This window comes from Hemibagrus wyckioides, linkage group LG27 (genome assembly GCF_019097595.1).
Source record: "Hemibagrus wyckioides isolate EC202008001 linkage group LG27, SWU_Hwy_1.0, whole genome shotgun sequence".
NCBI classification, from domain to species: Eukaryota; Metazoa; Chordata; class Actinopteri; order Siluriformes; family Bagridae; genus Hemibagrus; species Hemibagrus wyckioides.
The window spans coordinates 19,349,752-19,369,186 of NC_080736.1; the positions used below are offsets into that span (position 1 = coordinate 19,349,752).

The 19,435-nt window shown below is 39.0% G+C and overlaps 1 protein-coding gene across 1 annotated transcript; it reads right to left on the minus strand.

Annotated features, from left to right (window-relative positions):
• Nucleotides 1-1,510: 1,510 nt before the first annotated feature.
• Nucleotides 1,511-19,366, minus strand: LOC131347593 (uncharacterized). Its single transcript, XM_058381756.1, has 9 exons — nucleotides 19,223-19,366; nucleotides 18,779-18,963; nucleotides 6,381-7,117; nucleotides 5,368-5,700; nucleotides 5,060-5,278; nucleotides 4,686-4,955; nucleotides 2,806-3,075; nucleotides 1,860-2,123; nucleotides 1,511-1,599 (listed from the first exon to the last, which is right to left on the minus strand). The coding sequence occupies exons 1-9, from the start codon at nucleotides 19,364-19,366 to the stop codon at nucleotides 1,511-1,513; spliced, it is 2,511 nt and encodes an 836-aa protein (XP_058237739.1).
• Between the last annotated feature and the right edge of the window lie 69 nt (nucleotides 19,367-19,435).

The window sequence follows — 19,435 nt, forward strand, 5'->3', positions numbered from 1 at the left end:
TGCTACTCTGATGAAATGCTAAAGCTGCCCCTCTTCTCCTTTTCAGTTTGGATACAGAACAGAACGATCACATCTCTCTCAGCTTTTGCTTTGTCTGGGGATTTTCTGGACCTTGCTGTAGATCTGAGATGAATCATCAGCCTCTTCATCTGTCACAAGCCTGTGGAACAAAAGGAGGTGATTTAGGAATAGTGTAAAGTGTTAAATTTATAATCAGTTACTTAAAGAACTTAATGATGTTGACTGAGCAGCACAGTTAGTGTTGTAATGATGATGATTTGCTCACTGGATGGCAGCAGTGCTCCTGCTAACAGCGTACTGAACATCCTCTTCCTCTGTGGTGTCTGGAGGAAGTCTGGGGGACAGAGACACTTCCTGTGTGTGGGAACGTTTAATAACAACATTGGCATAGTGAACGTCATCCTGATCATCTGAGGCGACTCTTCTGCTGTGGTCTGAGGCTGAGATATTTTCATATACAGCATCAGACTCAGGCTGAAAACGAGCAGAGGATAAAGTTTATATCTGAACACGTCACATGATCAAACAGTCCCTCCTCCTTTCACCCACACTCACCTGTCCACTCTCACCAGTGCTGCTGTGGTCATTAGCTGAGCTCCACTTCCTCTTCCTGAGAAACAGGAAGCATGTGTTCATGGTAATTGTAAATAAGTATTTAATTGTAAATCAGGTTTCAAACACATTCAGTATGTTCACATTTTACATACCACATCCACAGAGCTCCTGGGATGAGTGTTAATGCCAAGAAGATAAACAGTCCCACCATGATGAACATTAACACTGTGTTCTTGGAAACTTCAGAAAAAAAGCCATAAGCAATATTAGGCTTTATTTTTGTTATTACTTTATACAGCTATGTAAATGTTTTATGGTGCACTTACCAAACACATCCAGGAGTGTTGGTGTAGAGGTGTGGTTTCCCAGCTGGTGGTGAGCAGTGCAGTAGTACAGTCCACTATCCTGGGAGCTGATGTTCATGATGCTGTAATTCTGGCCTGTTGTCAGCAGTGTGTCTGCAGCTGCACTCTGCTTAAACCAGGAGTAGCTGAGAACAGGAGGGTTTGCATCACTGCTACAGCTCAGAGTCACTGAATCTCCCTCCACTGTGTCTCCAGAGGGAAGAACCACTGCTCTGGTGTTTGTAGGGGAATCTGATTGGGTAGATTTTCAAGAAATACATATTACAAAACCACCTCGTAAATGTACAAGCTAGCATACTGGGTCTGTGGTGTCATCATAGCTGTGCATATAAATGTTCTGATCAGGGAATTTGTCGTATAGTGTGGTTGTTGAAGTTTACACAGCTGCCATCTGTGTGACACTGCAATGTCTGTGGTTGTTATGATACATATGAACATCTATTCCTCCAGAAGTAGATCAAGACCTTTAATGCCTTAACTTAATGTGGAGAAGCTGCATGGAGGTTTTATTTGCTGTTTAGTGCACATGATAATAGGGTGAAGACACTGTTTGTCCAAGCCAAATAATTTCAAGATGGATAATACTGCATCAACTTTGGTGCAGCTGTGGACAGAATGACCTTGACCACAATAACTTTGTGGAGCAACAATCCTTTCCCTGTAGTTGTGGAAATTATCCTCAAATTTTAATAGTGACACTGCTGGAGAACTCATATGCTAACATGAAACAGCAGGGAGAATGTAAGATTTTAAGCATGCAAAGGTGGTTTAATTCTTTGTTGCAAGGTCTTTTTAGTCTGGACCTTAAGTGCTGCAAAGCAGAGCTGCATTATTTAAAGATTTAGTGTATGTTACACTCTCAAGTATGTTCAGATAATATTCAATACACTGAGATCAAAACATGATACTCACATAACACATCCAGGTGTGTTGGTGTAGAGGTGTGGTGTCCCAGCTGGTTGTGAGCAGTGCAGTAGTACAGTCCACTGTGCTGGGAGCTGATGTTGCTGATGCTGTAATTCTGGCCTGTTGTCAGCAGTGTGTCTGCAGCTGCACTCTGCTTAAACCAGGAGTAGCTGAGAACAGGAGGGTTTGCATCACTGCTACAGCTCAGAGTCACTGAATCTCCCTCCACTGTGTCTCCAGAGGGAAGAACCACTGCTCTGGTGTTTGTAGGGGAATCTGATTGGGTAGATTTTCAAGAAATACATATTACAAAACCACCTCGTAAATGTACAAGCTAGCATACTGGGTTTGTGGTGTCATCATAGCTGTGCATATAAATGTTCTGATCAGGGAATTTGTCGTATAGTGTGGTTGTTGAAGTTTACACAGCTGCCATCTTTGTGACACTGCAATGTCTGTGGTTGTTATGTGAAGTCATATGAACATCTATTCCTCCAGAAGTAGATCAAGACCTTTAATGCCTTATCTTAATGTGGAGAAGCTGCATGGAGGTTTTATTTGCTGTGTAGTGCACATGATAATAGGGTGAAGACACTGTTTGTCCAAGCCAAATAATTTCAAGATGGATAATACTGCATCAACTTTGGTGCAGCTGTGGACAGAATGGCCTTGACCACAATAACTTTGTGGAGCAACAATCCTTTCCCTGTAGTTGTGGAAATTATCCTCAAATTTTAATAGTGACACTGCTGGAGCTCGTATGCTAACATGAAACAGCAGGGAGAATGTAAGATTTTAAGCATGCAAATGTGGTTTAATTCTTTGTTGCAAGGTCTTTTTAGTCTGGACCTTAAGTGCTGCAAAGCAGAGCTGCATTATTTAAAGATTTAGTGTATGTTACACTCTCAAGTATGTTCAGATAATATTCAATACACTGAGATCAAAACATGATACTCACATAACACATCCAGGTGTGTTGGTGTAGAGGTGTGGTGTCCCAGCTGGTTGTGAGCAGTGCAGTAGTACAGTCCACTGTGCTGGGAGCTGATGTTGCTGATGCTGTAATTCTGGCCTGTTGTCAGCAGTGTGTCTGCAGCTGCACTCTGCTTAAACCAGGAGTAGCTGAGAACAGGAGGGTTTGCATCACTGCTACAGCTCAGAGTCACTGAATCTCCCTCCACTGTGTCTCCAGAGGGAAGAACCACTGCTCTGGTGTTTGTAGGGGAATCTGATTGGGTAGATTTTCAAGAAATACATATTACAAAACCACCTCGTAAATGTACAAGCTAGCATACTGGGTCTGTGGTGTCATCATAGCTGTGCATATAAATGTTCTGATCAGGGAATTTGTCGTATAGTGTGGTTGTTGAAGTTTACACAGTTGCCATCTGTGTGACACTGCAATGTCTGTGGTTGTTATGTGAAGTCATATTAACATCTATTCCTCCAGAAGTAGATCAAGACCTTTAATGCCTTATCTTAATGTGGAGAAGCTGCATGGAGGTTTTATTTGCTGTTTAGTGCACATGATAATAGGGTGAAGACACTGTGTGTCCAAGCCAAATAATTTCAAGATGGATAATACTGCATCAACTTTGGTGCAGCTGTGGACAGAATGGCCTTGACAACAATAACTTTGTGGAGCAACAATCCTTTCCCTGTAGTTGTGGAAATTATCCTCAAATTTTAATAGTGACACTGCTGGAGAACTCGTATGCCAACATGAAACAGCAGGGAGAATGTAAGATTTTAAGCATGCAAAGGTGGTTTAATTCTTTGTTGCAAGGTCTTTTTAGTCTGGACCTTAAGTGCTGCAAAGCTGAGCTGCATTATTTAAAGATTTAGTGTATGTTACACTCTCAAGTATGTTCAGATAATATTCAATACACTGAGATCAAAACATGATACTCACATAACACATCCAGGTGTGTTGGTGTAGAGGTGTGGTTTCCCAGCTGGTTGTGAGCAGTGCAGTAGTACAGTCCACTGTGCTGGGAGCTGATGTTGCTGATGCTGTAATTCTGGCCTGTTGTCAGCAGTGTGTCTGCAGCTGCACTCTGCTTAAACCAGGAGTAGGTGAGAACAGGAGGGTTTGCATCACTGCTACAGCTCAGAGTCACTGAATTCCCCTCCACTGTGTCTCCAGAGGGAAGAACCACTGCTCTGGTGTTTGTAGGGGAATCTGATTTAGAAGATTATTAAGAAATACGTATTACAAAACCACCTCGTAAATGTACAAGCTTGCATACCGTGTTTGTGGGTTATTTGCAGCTGTGTTTATAAATGTTCTCATAAGGGGTTTTGTCATATAGAGTGGTCATTGAAGTTCACACAGCTGCTATCTTTGTGACACTGCCTGCAGAAGCAATGCACAATGTCTGTGGATGTTATGTGAAGCCATATGAACATCTAATCCTCCAGAAGTAGATGATGACCTTTAATGCTTTAACTAAAGATGGAGAAGTTGCATGGAGGTATTGTTTGCTGCATAATGCACATGACAATAGGGTGAAGACACTGTGTCTCCAAGCAAAATAATTTCAAGATGGATAATTTTGTGGAGCAACAATCCTTTTCCTGTAGTTGTGGAAATTGTCATAAAATTGTAATAGTGACACCTGCACTGCTGGAGAACTCATATCCCAACATGAAACAGCAGGGAGAATGCAAAATTGTAAGCATGCAAAGATGCTTTAATTTTTTGTGGCCTTTGTAGTCTGGACCTTAAGTGCTGCAAAGCTGAGCTGCAGTACTGAAAGATTTAGTGTATGTTACACTCTCAAGTATGTTCAGATAATATTCAGCACAAATACACTGGGATCAAGGAATGATACTCACATAACACATCCAGGAATGTTGGTGTAGAGGTGTGGTTTCCCAGCTGGTTGTGAGCAGTGCAGTAGTACAGTCCACTGTGCTGGGAGCTGATGTTGCTGATGCTGTAATTCTGGCCTGTTGTCAGCAGTGTGTCTGCAGCTGCACTCTGCTTAAACCAGGAGTAGGTGAGAACAGGAGGGTTTGCATCACTGCTACAGCTCAGAGTCACTGAATCTCCCTCCACTGTGTCTCCAGAGGGAAGAACCACTGCTCTGGTGTTTTTAGGGGAATCTGATTAGAAATAAAACACCTGAATCAGCTGCTGTGTGTTCAGGATCAGTGTTTGATAGACATGTAGATGGATTCTGATTGAGGAGAGTAAAATCCACACTCACACACTGGAGGAGAGAGGAGACTGTCATGACCTTCAACAGCACAGCTGTAACTGACCACACCACCGACTGCAGCTACAGAGCAGGAGGCAGATTTACACTCAGACACACGCTGTCCGTTCTTGTACCAGATGTAAGTGGGGTTGTTAGACAGAGTGCAGGTGGTGTTACAGTTCAGCTTGATTTGTCCACTACCCGAGTCTGATACTGTAACCTTCAGATCTGCAAATATTAAATTAGGTTCAGAGTTACTTTCATTTCCTTCATCTGTATAAATGTAGTTAAATAAATGTATAATAGTGTGACATTACCTGTGACAGACAGAGTGACTCCAGGTTCTCCGGTGTATTTTCCTGTAGGATCAGTGTAGAATCTGAACCTGTATGTTTGAGCGTCTCTCTCTCTCAGGTTAGTGATTCTCAGACTACAGTCATTCTGGGAGCTCTGTGTGTACTGCACTCGACCCTGATACTCCTCATCCTCTCTCACATCCTCATATTCTTTAATGAACCACAACACTTCTGTAACCTTGTAATTATTAGGGAAGGTGTAATAACTGTGTATGTTCACTGATGAGCCAATCAGAGAGCAGACAGTCTGAGTGGAATAAGTCACACTCCAGCAGCGCTTCTCATCAAAAACACCTGAAACACACAAAATTAATTTTAGATTTAAAAGACAGAAAGAAAGAAAAAGAAAACTAAAGCATGACTTGCATGAGAGTTTACTGCAGTCTAACAGATATTGTCCAAATGTAAAAAAAAAAAAAGAATTAAGTTAAAATTAAGAAAAAAGGACTTTCTGGATCTATTTGTAAAAATAGATTTTTTAATTTATTTGCTTTAAAACATGATCTTGCCTATCATGGCTTGTTTTTAAATCAGACCAAAATTCCATCAGCAGAACTGCTTTTTATGTCAATTTTGTTCCAAAACTAGCAGAGTACAGTGTAAACCTGGCAACCCTACAGGCACTGTGTTTTCACATGATGTACACTCTGAGAGGGCGATAAGTATACAAACATTTATGTTTAAGATCTGGATTTAGATTTAACATTTACATTTGGATGTACTTTTAAGTTTAGTTTTATCATTTATATATAACATTTTAAATTGAATATTTACTGTATGTTTAATGGTTACATAACATTTAGATTAATATTTAAAATTTACACTGAAAATTAAAACTATTATTTGATATGAGTTTCTATCTACATGCATCTGAATGGACTTAAACATTTAAAAAAGTTAGAGATAAGAGTATTCAACTTTTTACATTTAGCACCATGATGACAGAGTGAGTGAAGTTTAAAGTGAGTTCTTACAGACAGCAGGAGAGCGAAGCTCCTCATGTCCTCTTACAGCACAGGAGTAGCTGCCTGCATTCCCACTACTGACATACAGTTCATTTCTGTCCTGGTCAGTAACACGCTGTCCGTTCTTGTACCAGATGTAAGTGGGGTTATTAGACAGAGAGCAGGTGGTGATGCAGCTCAGCTTCTTGTTGCCATTCCTGTTTGATACTGTAACCTTCAGATCTGCAAATATTGAATTAGGTTCAGAATTACTTTCATTTACTTCATCTGTATTAATGTAGTTAAATAAATGTATAATAGTGTGACCTGTGACAGACAGAGTGACTCCAGGTTCTCCGGTGTATTTTCCTGCAGGATCTTTAGTGTAGAATCTGAACCTGTATGTTTGAGCGTCTCTCTCTCTCAGGTTAGTGATTCTCAGACTACAGTCATTCTGGGAGCTCTGTGTGTACTGCACTCGACCCTGATACTCCTCATCCTCTCTCACATCCTCAGGGTCAGCACCACCCTGCCATTTAATGAACCATACTGATTTTATCACTGTGAGGCCTGCAGGATATTTATAAGAGCAGGAAAGATCAATTGATGTGTTTTTCAGAGCACACACATGTTCAGGAGTATAAGTCACACCCCAACACTCTATACCCAGTACACCTGAAACACACAGAGAGGTACACACAGGAAGGAAGAAGTCAGAACTGAATTTTGTGTCTTTATAAACATTTCGCAGCTCAGATGTGTTTATTCTGTGTCAATGAAAATAATATAAATACTGTGAGGCAGAAAACTGACTATAAAAACAATACATTAACTACAACAATCACCTATTTACATCCATTATTCTGCTTTATTTTGTACCCATAGCTTTGTATAGCTAGCATTTGCTGTTTGATTATTTAGCATGTGTTGTTAGGGTTGTCATGTTTCCAGTGTATTAACATCCACTATATGTCTTATTTGGAATGTTTGAGTTCATTGAATGATTTCTGAAAGATGAGAGCATTTCATTATATTATATCCAAAAATCTCAAAAATTCAAACTTTACTCTATAAAAACTCCTACTACTGAAAATCTTTCCAGACCACAAACAAATAAAATCAACTGGAAACCCACCAGTCAAATGATGTAATGAGGGATTTCCCCATCCACAGAGACCAGTAAAGACAAGTACAGGACCTCTAGATTCTCTGAACTGGTGAACTTAAACACAAAGTTTAAAGCCCTACTAAAGAACTAACAGAAGATTAAATTGATAAGTTGATGGTTCATTCAGTTCATGGTTTGACATATACCACACATTGCTAACAACATGGATTCATTTCCAATATTCATTTCATATTAATCTCTGTTCTAAACCCTTGTTTGTGATCTTTGTGTGTGTTTATGTGTTAGTTCAGTTCTGTGTATTAGAACAGTATAATAAACTCTCATCTGTGTTTAAAGGAAAGCGTTTTGAAGTTATTGTGTTAAGCTGCTGATCCTGTTACTGTGATCTTAATATAGTGTTTTCACCACATTTAACACACACACACACACACACACAAGAATGTTATTATTAACGGTCTTAATCAGCCTGTTCTTCCTTCACTTGAACTGCACTCGTAAGCATTTATGAGCTTCTTCATGACTCTAACAGTAAAGAGAGGGAAGTTGAGAAGCTCATTGTGTCATGACATCTGCCTAATTAGGGCCTAAGCACTAGCAGTGTGAAGGGCCCTCTTGTTCTTCTAAGGATTATTTTATTTATTTATTTTTCTCAATCATCCGGACACTTTTGGGGGGTCTTAACATGCTCAAAAACTCATGAAAATCAGCAGACAGGTTGGAATCTGCAGCCATTAGGAGGTCACCGTGGCTCGGCCCTGGGCGTGGCACATACCCGTCACAGCGCCCCCTGGAAAATCTTGCTGCATAGCTGACACACACTTGCACGTATCCATGTAAAACTTGGTACACACTTAGATCTCATTGAACTGAACAACTTTCACATTGCATGACATTAAGTCTAATCCACAGGAAGTCAGTTATTTTGAGTTGTTTGCAAAACGCACCCAGTGGAATTTGAAATACTCCTCCTAGGGAATTGATACAACCGCCACCAAACCCAGGCTAATATGATCTCAAGACATTGATACAACCGCCACCAAACCCAGGCTAATATGATCTCAAGACATTGATACAACCGCCACCAAACCCAGGCTAATATGATCTCAAGACATTGATACAACCGCCACCAAACCCAGGCTAATATGATCTCAAGACATTGATACAACCGCCACCAAACCCAGGCTAATATGATCTCTAACATTGATACAACCGCCACCAAACCCAGGCTAATATGATCTCAAGACATTGATACAACCGCCACCAAACCCAGGCTAATATGATCTCAAGACATTGATACAACCGCCACCAAACCCAGGCTAATATGATCTCAAGACATTGATACAACCGCCACCAAACCCAGGCTAATATGATCTCTAACATTGATACAACCGCCACCAAACCCAGGCTAATATGATCTCAAGACATTGATACAACCGCCACCAAACCCAGGCTAATATGATCTCAAGACATTGATAATGCAAAGTTGTGAAGGGATGTTTGATCTCAAACGGTTCAGCCGTGAGAAGCCCTTAAACTTATGGCGAATAAAACAAAACAGGAAGTAGCTATAACTTTTGGGTACATTAAGTGATCTACATGAAACCTTAAGATTATGTTAAGCATTGATAGCTGATCACACAGATATGACAACTGCGAGTCTCGGTCATAGCTCCACCAACTGGCAGCAGGAAGTGTGTCATTTTTTGAAATCTCTAATATTTTGTCTCTTACTTTCACCTGATTTGGGTCAAAATCAGTCAGTATAATGTCAAGACATGGCTGATGTGAAACTGTGAAGGAATTTTTGACACCTTGAATCATGTTACTATGGCGATGATTTACATGAGAACATAATAGAAGAAAATGAATCTTCTCATATCTTACGAGTGGAAAGGCCTAATGTTCCAAATATTTCACACAGAGAGTGCAAATGTTTATGAGAAAGGTCAGTTTGATATACTCCTCCTAGGGGATTTATATGATTTTGACCACACAGGATCCAATATGATCTGAAAACATTGAGGATCTAAAATTGTGAAGGGATTCTTGATATCTCAAACGGTTCAGCCGTGAGGAGCCCTTAAACTTATGGCGAATAAAAGGAAACAAGAAGTGGCTAATAACTTCTGTGTTTATTGACTGATGTACATCAAACTTCGACTTTATGTTAAGAGAAGAAAGCTGATCACAGGGACATGAATACTGCGAGTCTCAGTCCTAGCGCCACCAACTGGCAGCAGGAAGTGTGTCACTTTTAGAAATCTAATGTTTTGTCCCTTACTTTCACCTGATTTGGTTGAAAATTAGTCAGAATAATAGCAAGACATGGCTGATGTGAAACTGTGAAGGAATTTGTGATATTGTGAATGATGTTGCTATGGTGAGGATGTAAAAAAGGACATAATAGAAGAAAATTAATGTTCTTATATCTTAACAGTGGAAAGCCCTAATGTTTCAAAACATTTTACATAGAAAGAACAACTGGTTGTGAGTAAGTTTGCTTAGATTCATGATTTTGTGATGCTCAAACGGCTCACAACAAATTTTTACATTTATCAGCCAATTAACTAGACATGGTTTTGGCCTGACTCCTGCAGTACTAGACTATGTCCACTAGAGGCTCTTTCCCATTTATTTTAAATTTTTTAAATATGGCTTCATGTTCACAATTTATATATACAGAGTGAACCAAAAACTGTATATACACTTCAGGAAAAGAAAAATAGTATGATGTAAATTATATTAGTATAATATTATTAAAATTACCATATTACCAGAATATCATCATATATATCAATCTATAACGTACACATAAATTTAGTAATAAAATATTTATACAAATTTTTCTTTTACTGAAATGTGTATACATTTTTCTGGGTGACTGGTTTAGAGGGAGAGTCATTGTCCCTTTTGATATCACTGGACATTGCTATGATCTGTTTCATTACACCCAAACTGTCACTTTTGTCCTATATAGTTTAGACAGAGAGGCAGTTTTCTTTTTGCCATCAGTGTGCATTGCTGTTATCAGTTTCATGAACCCCAATTGTCACTCTTGTCCTTTCGGTATTTCCCCTTTAAATGCATGTACCCACTGTGCCCACGTTGTCTGGTGCACCTTGGTGGCAATGGCACCATTGCTTGGGCCCGATCATCGTTGCTTGCAACTATATTTTAGATTAGTCGCTTCCTTTTCTTTCTACACTCCTCCACTGGCTTCCCGCTTGCCTAGAAAGCCAAGAATGGACCAGCTCCCTCTTACCTCAAAGCTCTTACCTCCTCACTCTGCACCTCACTCCCTCCAATCTACTAGCACTGCTCCACTGGTCCCACCATCTCTCAGGGAAAAAGGGAGGTATACAACAAGACTCTTTTCTTTTCTGGCACCGAGGTGGTGGAATGAACTTCCCCTAGATGTCTGAACAGCTGAGTCTTCATGCAATGGGTGAAGAGCGAACCTCTTCCTGAAACACTTATAAACTAGCTCTTATTTTCCCTGTTTGTTTATGGATTACAAAAACAATTTGCTATATCTCCTCCCGAAAGAGTTTTTAAGCTAATGATATCCCAAGTCTGTGATCTAGTGAACCAGTGATGTATTTATCCATAGAGACTTCAAAACACTTTTGTACGTCGCTCTGGATAAGGTCTGTCAAATGCCAGAAAGGTAAATGTATACATGAAATATCATAGCAACAAACCAGTAATATGAGAGCAAACCACTGGAATACCTTAGCAACACCATAGTAACCAAATAGGTTTGCTGAGATGCTGACAGGGCGATAGTGCAGGTTAAATGGTTTAAGAAATTTCCAAGCAAATGAAGCAAAACACTGAGTGAGATTAAAGTCAAAGTATAATAATAATAATAATAATAATAATAATAATAATAATAATAAATATTTTTTTAATAATCTTTATTTACAAAATCAATCTGAAAGTGTTCTACACACACAGCTTTTTGTTTATTACCGTAATACATGCACTACAGGCACACCAGGAAATAAAAACCAAGAGTAAACAGTTGAAATGTGACACTGAATCAAATAGTACAAATAAACTTTACATTATACAATATTCATTAAACTGCTTTATCACAATAGTGGCCGGTGAGGTCAGCTGCTGTGACCACATTTTTTGCACTTTCCTTTATTTTAACCTCCTTTTCTATTCATCACGGATACCATCAGTTACGACAGAAACTCTTTTACTTCTATTGGTTTACAATGAACTCACCTACCGCCGTTTTTAACACCGACTACATGGAAAAAAGAAAAGAAAATGAGCCGAAGTCAGGAACAGGATGAGGGCTCGAGCACACACCGTGCTCATCAGTGTTAAAGGAAAGCATTTTGAATTTATTGTGTTAAGCTGCTGATCCTGTTGCTGTGAACTTAATATAGTTTTTCACAACATTTAGGACACACACACACTCACACACACACCAGAAGCACAAAGTAAAATGAGTTCAGAGCATAAAGTAATAACTAGTGCACTGACCAGCAAGACCATAACCACAGTGTTAACTGCTGCTGCTGTTCTCAGAAACACATAGTGTGTGACCAGCTCCATGTTTCCTGCTCCATAACTCTTGTCTTTTACTCTCCAACATCCTACAAATGTTCTTCTCTACACCCAAATCATGTCAAATTTATAAAATATTTCCAAACACACAGACATGTGGAGAATTTTTTCTGAATTATTGCAGTAGAAGCACAACAGCACAGTAAAACAGGAGAGAGAGATGAAATATGGGAAAAGTTTACCTGTCAGTAACATGAGGATCGCTGCTACTGTAATATTTCTCAACATTCTGGAAAACATCAGCCTTCAGACAGCTGACACTCGAAGATCCACCACGTGTAGAATTTACACCAAAAATATCCTCATAAATACAAAATGAATCGATCTTACTCTTATAATGAATATTAACAGTCTTAATCAGCCTGTTCCTCCTTCACTCGTACTGCACTCGTAAGCAGTTATGAGCTTCTTTATGACTCTAACAGTAAAGACACAGACGTTGAGAAGCGCATTGTGTCATGACACCTCCCTCATTTAGAATTAGTCTCTTCCTTTTCACTGAATGAGAACAGTGTGATGAACGCCCTTTCTTACACAAGCATCCGTTATTTTGTGCTTTAGAAACACGTCTCTATAACTTAAGTATTTTCCCTTGACAGAGACAGCATAGTGTTCTTCTTAGATCCAGGAAATTATACAGGAATTATCAGATTTATAGGCTAAGTATGTTTTTATAAATTTTGTGCCGGCTGCTGGTGACCCTCAAAAGTACAGACATAAAATAACTACAGGATACATTTAATTTACAAACAGTGTTATAGAGAAAAATTAAATAAAGACCACAATATACAGAGTATGAGACAGGCTAGTTATATACTATACAAATAGTGATCCTATGCTTTTGGGAAAGATTGGAATTAATGTTGGAATATCATGAGAAACACCTACCAACACCCTGGCAACCAACTTGGTTAGCATAGCAACCAGCTAACAACACCATAGCTAGCACATGTTGCTATTGTGACACGCTCATGTCGGTTTCTTCTGTACAATATCAGAAGTATTCTGCCATTTTTATCCACACAGACTGCTCAGGTGCTTGTTCAGTCTCTGGTCATTTAGATACTGGACTTCTGCAGCTCTCTACTGGCAGGTCTACCTCTGAACTCAATTCATCCTCTACAAATGATGGCTTCTAGTAGCTGCATCAGATTTAAAACACTGACGCTTGCCTATAAATCCAAGAATGGACCAGCTCTTACCCCAAGGCTCTTATTGCTCCTCACTCTGCACCTCGCTCCCTCTGATCTACTAGCACTGCTCCACTGGTCCCACCATCTCTCAGGGTAAGAGGGAGGTATACATCAAGAGTAGATAGAGTCCCCCTCTATCTACCTCTATATGCTGTCTTTATTTTCTTACTTTCATTGACTTAGTTTACTTAGTTTTACTTGTTACTTTTTTTTTTTTTTTAAACTTATTTGCTCTTCTTATCAATGCTATTGCTCTCTCATTTACCTCGGCCTGCTTTTTCTGTCAGTTTACCTTAACTTACTTAACTTTACCATAGAACTGACTTTTTACTTCATGTACTATCATGTATCAGGCCCTAGTTTCACCACATCTCTTCTCAACTGCCATTCACTATCTTTATACACTGAATACTATATATCTGGTGTTTTCCTCACTTGTTTTAGTTATTACCAGCCACAAGAATGGTTCTTTTTTATACACAGCTTACAGGCCTACATAAGCATCATATCTCTTCAGCTTCTCTTCACTCTGTGATGTCCACCTGTGCTTCTGCATAATGTGTGTACAGTGCGTAGGAATTTTACTTATAATTTTACATCTGGTTGTTTATGTCATGCTGTCATATGAGTTTCATGTCTTATTGTTATCATGTCATGTAGATTTATGAAAATTAGTACATTGAACTACAATGGAAAGAACTTCCCATAGATGTCCGAACAGCTGAGTCTTCAAATGATGGGTGAAGACCGATCCTCTTCCTGAAACACTTAAACTAGCTCTTATTTTCCCTGTTTGTTTATGTATTACAAAAACAATCTCCTGACAAAAGAGTTTTTAAGCTAATGATATCATGAACATCAGCGTCATCACTGAATATAACTCAAACTGTACAGTTTACCTTGGAGCACGCAGCAGGTGATAAAATATATAAACAAAATCCTCATATATCCTCCTCAGGGGAAGTCTGAGGTAAAAGTTACTGAGGGATTTCTCTCTGTTCTTTTTATACATTTGATTGAATGATGACAGGTTTCCTGAACAGCATTAACCATAAAAAGCCATAAAATAATTAGTCTCTTAGGCTAACTGTCTCGACTGAGATGCTGAGAGGACGCTAGTGCAGGTTACATGGGTTAAGAAATTTCCAAGAAAAAGAAAAACATGATGAATGGATTAAAAAGTGCCTCATGACACAATTATATTGACAGATATGGTGAATTTGATGGAGTTCTTTTTTAAATCCACAGTAAAATTGCTTGATCTTTATTGGGAACATGGAGTAGGTGATTATAAAGTGATGTGAGTTAACTTCATCAACTAACAATTCTTCTTGAACATAGAGTAGATCGTTATGAAGTGATCTAAGTGGATTTGATCAACTAACAATCTGAACTGTTTATTTTTATAATGGATTAAAAACTGATTCCTGTGTAAATTAGACACATAAATGTAAATTAGTGTAAATTAGACTGAGATATACGGTGATATTGAAGAGTAATTTAGAGTAATTTAAAAGAGTAACTTTACAATTCCACAGTAATATTGGTTGATCTTTATCTTTTATTGTAAATGATGGTTTTGTATGAAGTTCTGGTTCTGTGGTGTAGGAGCTCGCGAACGCTGGCTTTCCTCTTTCAGCGTTATTACCGCTAAGTGTCTAAAAGCCGCGCCACTGAAATATACGTGCAGCTAGTTTAACCGTGCTTTCAGAAAGAGCGGCTGGATAAACCGCAGTATTAGAAACAGCTCGGTAACAACTGGTGATAAACGGAACAGAGCGTTTAATTCATCAAGAACAGAAACATACAAGGGTTTAAATACATTTGCAAAAAAATCTAAATAAATAACCACAAGATGTCCGTCATTATTCCTCATCGAAGATCAACCTAATACCAAACCCCCCAAAAAACAGGGTCGAGAACATCTCCGATATCGTTTAGTGATGAAATTGACCTCCATTTAAACAGATAACTTCATTTGTTTATTGTTAATGACATATTTTAGTAACAAATGGTAACATACAGGAGGTCTGCTACTATCGTACACAGTAAATAGCGGAAATGTGACACTGAATCAAGTAGTAGGAATAAACCTACAGACATTATAAACCTCCTTTTTTCACCACGGATACCATCAGTTACGACAGAAACAATCTTATTTCTATTGGTTTACAATGAACTCACCTACCGCCGTTTTTAACACCGACTACATGGAAAAAAGAAAGGAAACGAAAATGGAAAATCGAACCATGCACCCATCTTCATCATGTCTAGATATAAGCACAGACTGATACAGGAAGCTTCGGTTCACTTGGACGGACCAATCGGGGGCCGCGCTTTAGGAAACTCTAGATGACGCGGAATGGATCGTATGACGTCGCAGTGTTTACGGAAGAGGTTGTGCGATTTATTGGGGAAATTGATAAACGATATAGTTCACAGAACCATCATGAGAACATTTTCCAACCAGAAGTCCACTGAGGATAAAACTATCCGTGATGCTCTGAGATTACTCATCGCTGATTGTAAATCGTGACTCGCCACCGGGAACACCGAAGTTTCAGGTTAGATATTCACCAGACATTCAGCGACGTGACACTTAGGGACCGTCAATAAATTACCATTTGAATAAAACAAAACTCAGGAGTTTTTTTCCCTATAGTTTCCATGCCACGTGACCCAGTGACAACGAACCTAAGAAGAATTGTTTTAGTACAAAAGACAAATAATACAAACCACTTTTTAATCTAATTAATATCATTTTAATATCTTTTGTCTTATTGCTCATTTATTCTAGAGTCTAGTGAAGTGCTGACTGCTGTTATGTTCGCGGATCCGGTGGTCCGGGTCATGAAAATTTACACTCTGATTAATAGTGGCTCGGTATCTGGTGGGTTAAATATTGATCATTATCATAGCTGACCCATTATCATGGACCACAACTACGCTCAACCACTTTTTTTTTTTTTAACTCCAAGTGGAAATAGAATAGGCCTATTATCACTTTACATAACCCAGTTAAAATTTATATACAGTTTTTAGCGCTAGGAGATCCAGTTCAGCTTAGGTTTGGAGCCACTGGGTCACATGGAGTGGAATCTATTGACAAAATATTATTGTTTCCATACAAATATTAATCTAAATTATGTGTGTCTTATTTTGCTTAGGTTGGGAGCTACTGGGTCACGTGGTATGTAAATTATTGGGGGGGGGGGCTCCTGGGTTTTATCATTGAATTTGTAATTTATTGACGGTCCCTAAGTGACATGCCGCTGAATGTCTGTGGAATATCCAACCGAAAACTTCACCTCGGTATCAGGAACACTGAAGTTAGTTTGATTTTGGATATTCGACAGACATTCAGCGATGTGACACTTAGGGACCGTCAATAAATTACAATTTAAATGACAGAAAAATCAGAAAAATCAGCAACAATGAAAGGAGCAGTTTAGAACCTTTTTTAAGTGTGTGTGTGTGAGTGAGTGAGAGAGAGAGAGAGAGAGAAAGAAAGAAAGAAAGAAAGAAAGAAAGAAGCAATGAATTGTCTGGTGTTTGCTGCCCTCTGCTGTTACAAACGTGCAATTACACATTTTACACTCGGCCAAACACAATTATGTCTTGACGCGCCCTCTAGTGGTCCGTACATGAATAACTACGAAGAGCCAGTAGTCTAAGCTTCTAACAGTTTCTTCCGGTTCTTTTACTATAGGTACAGTAGTGTAACTGTCAGTAATGGTGATTAGATGATTAGAGAAGGCCAAGTCACTGAACTGCCTGTTTCATCATAAATACACAACTACAATGCCAAGAGAATAGCTATTTATCACCGCAGCACCAATGAAAGGAGCAGTTTAGAACCTTTTTTAAGTGTGTGTGTGTGTGTGTGTGTGTGAGAGAGAGAGAGAGAGAGAGAGAGAGAGAGAGAGAGAAAGAGAGAGAGAGAAGCAATGAATCGTCTGGTGTTTTCTGCAATTACATATTTCACACTCAGCCAAACACAATTATGCCTTGACGCGCCCTCTAGTGGTCCATATGTGAATAACTACGAAGAGCCATTAGATAGAACTTCCAACAGTTTCTTCACATGAAAACATCCATGTTTTTTATTACAGCTTCTGTGTTTCCGGTTCTTTCACTATAGGTACAGTAGTGTCACTGTCAGTAATGGTGATTAGATGTGGACATGAACACTTGCGAAGGCCCATTATTATGTTTCATCATAAATACACAACTACAATGCCAAGAGAATAGCTGTTAACAAATGAATGCCCAAGCTAATTTGAATTTGCTTAAGCTTATTTAAACAATGCTACCAGTCAAGAATAAAAATGAAATAAATGGCGCATCCTAAGTTGTGAGAAGAATGTGAAGACAATATTGTCAGTAAATAACCTAAAAATAGAAAAAAAATAGAAACTTTGTACTCTTATGTTCCAAGAATTTCCACCACATAAAACATTACTGTACTGTTATGGAAATACAACAAAAGACAAAGTTCATTAAAACACAGTAAGTGAACCAACACTGTCACTTTTACGTTTACAGTTTCCTCCATTACACTATTGTCCATTCACAGTAATCCAGGTAAGTATTTCTGCTGTCAGTCAGTGGGTCCTGGATGCATTCAAAATATTTGCTTGTCTGATCGGAGATGCATAAACTAACACTACCCTAATGAATGTATTTTTTTTAAAGCTCTCAAGCAATTACAGATAACAGATAAACAGTTCAGTAATAAAGAAAAACATCTCCATCAATTGCCAGTGTTCAAATAAGAAATAGTCTACAAATATTATCCAGTCAAGAGCACTGAGTGAATTTTTTACTTTCAATTAACATCAACAACATAGACAGCAGCAGGTATACAATATCAGGCTGCTGACACTTTAAGACCTACAGCACAGATATAATATTGATACACATCTGATCTTTTTTTATTTACGGTCATTTAAGACATAACAGACTGTGGTTAGGTGAATACTAAACAGATAAGACGGACATTCTGACATAATTTTGTGTGTATTTGAAGGTTCAAGTGCAAACAACCGTAAAAAGAGAACTTAATTCTCTACTCACATGGTTTGAGAGGCAGCTCTCTCTGTGCATGCGAATTCAGAATTCAGTTCTCCTTGGTAGACTATTGCACTATATGACTAACATCTGGCATAAAAATTAAATATACCTAGTGTGCCAAGCACACCTAATTGCCATGTAAGCGCATTATAAGTGAATGATATAATATTGAACATAATATTGAACATAATATTCTCATCCCTTTTTCATGAAGGTACAGTCCATGCAAGGAACTGCCTCACTGCCATTTTGAGTTTTGCCTTAACTCACAATCAAAACATTCATAGTAAACATGGGGCAACATAATTCCAGACCTCTATTACAATCTACAAGCTATAATTATAGTTACGATTTCAGGCCCTTATGTACACCAGTAGCCTGCTAGAAGTAATTCTGTAGGGCTCTGGCAGTGCTCGTCCTGTTAGTCTTTGCACAAAGAAGCAGATAACTGTCCTGCGCCTACGTTGATGTCCTTCTGTGGCCCTGCGCAGCTCTCCATTTTTAATGGCCTATCTACCGGTATCTCCTCAATGTTCTGGGAGACTCCCCAAACCTCCTTTACGATGGCACATATGGACATGCCATCCTTTAGGATCCGGACTACCTGTGATTGGATTGCAGGTATTGCCTCATGCTACAAGTAGTAACAAGGACCCTAACAAAACTAGAGGCAAATCAGTCAAGAAGGATAGCAAAATTTTCAGTGGCCACCACATGCATTACCTTTTGGGGGTGTGATTGGCAGTTGCCTCTCCAGTGCATGTCAGCTTCATTTGCACCAAAGCAAGTGAAACTGATTCATAATCACTTATGCTACCTATCTGGACAGATTGATAAGTTTAACTGACTTGGGGTTATATTGTGATGATTAGTTGTTCCCAGTATTGACACACCAAAACAGACTGACCCCCGTGCACCGAGACCACCAGACTGCTCATGTTGAGCACAGCCTTGAGATCCTTCTGAATCACATTTGTTTTGGTCAAGCCACTGGTATGGGCAGCTGTACATGGAGGCATCTCAGTGTGGTATTTCATGAGGTCCAAGTAACCTGGTCAAGGCAAAAATACAGAAAATTCCCCTTGCAACCTGCCATCTTGTGCTCT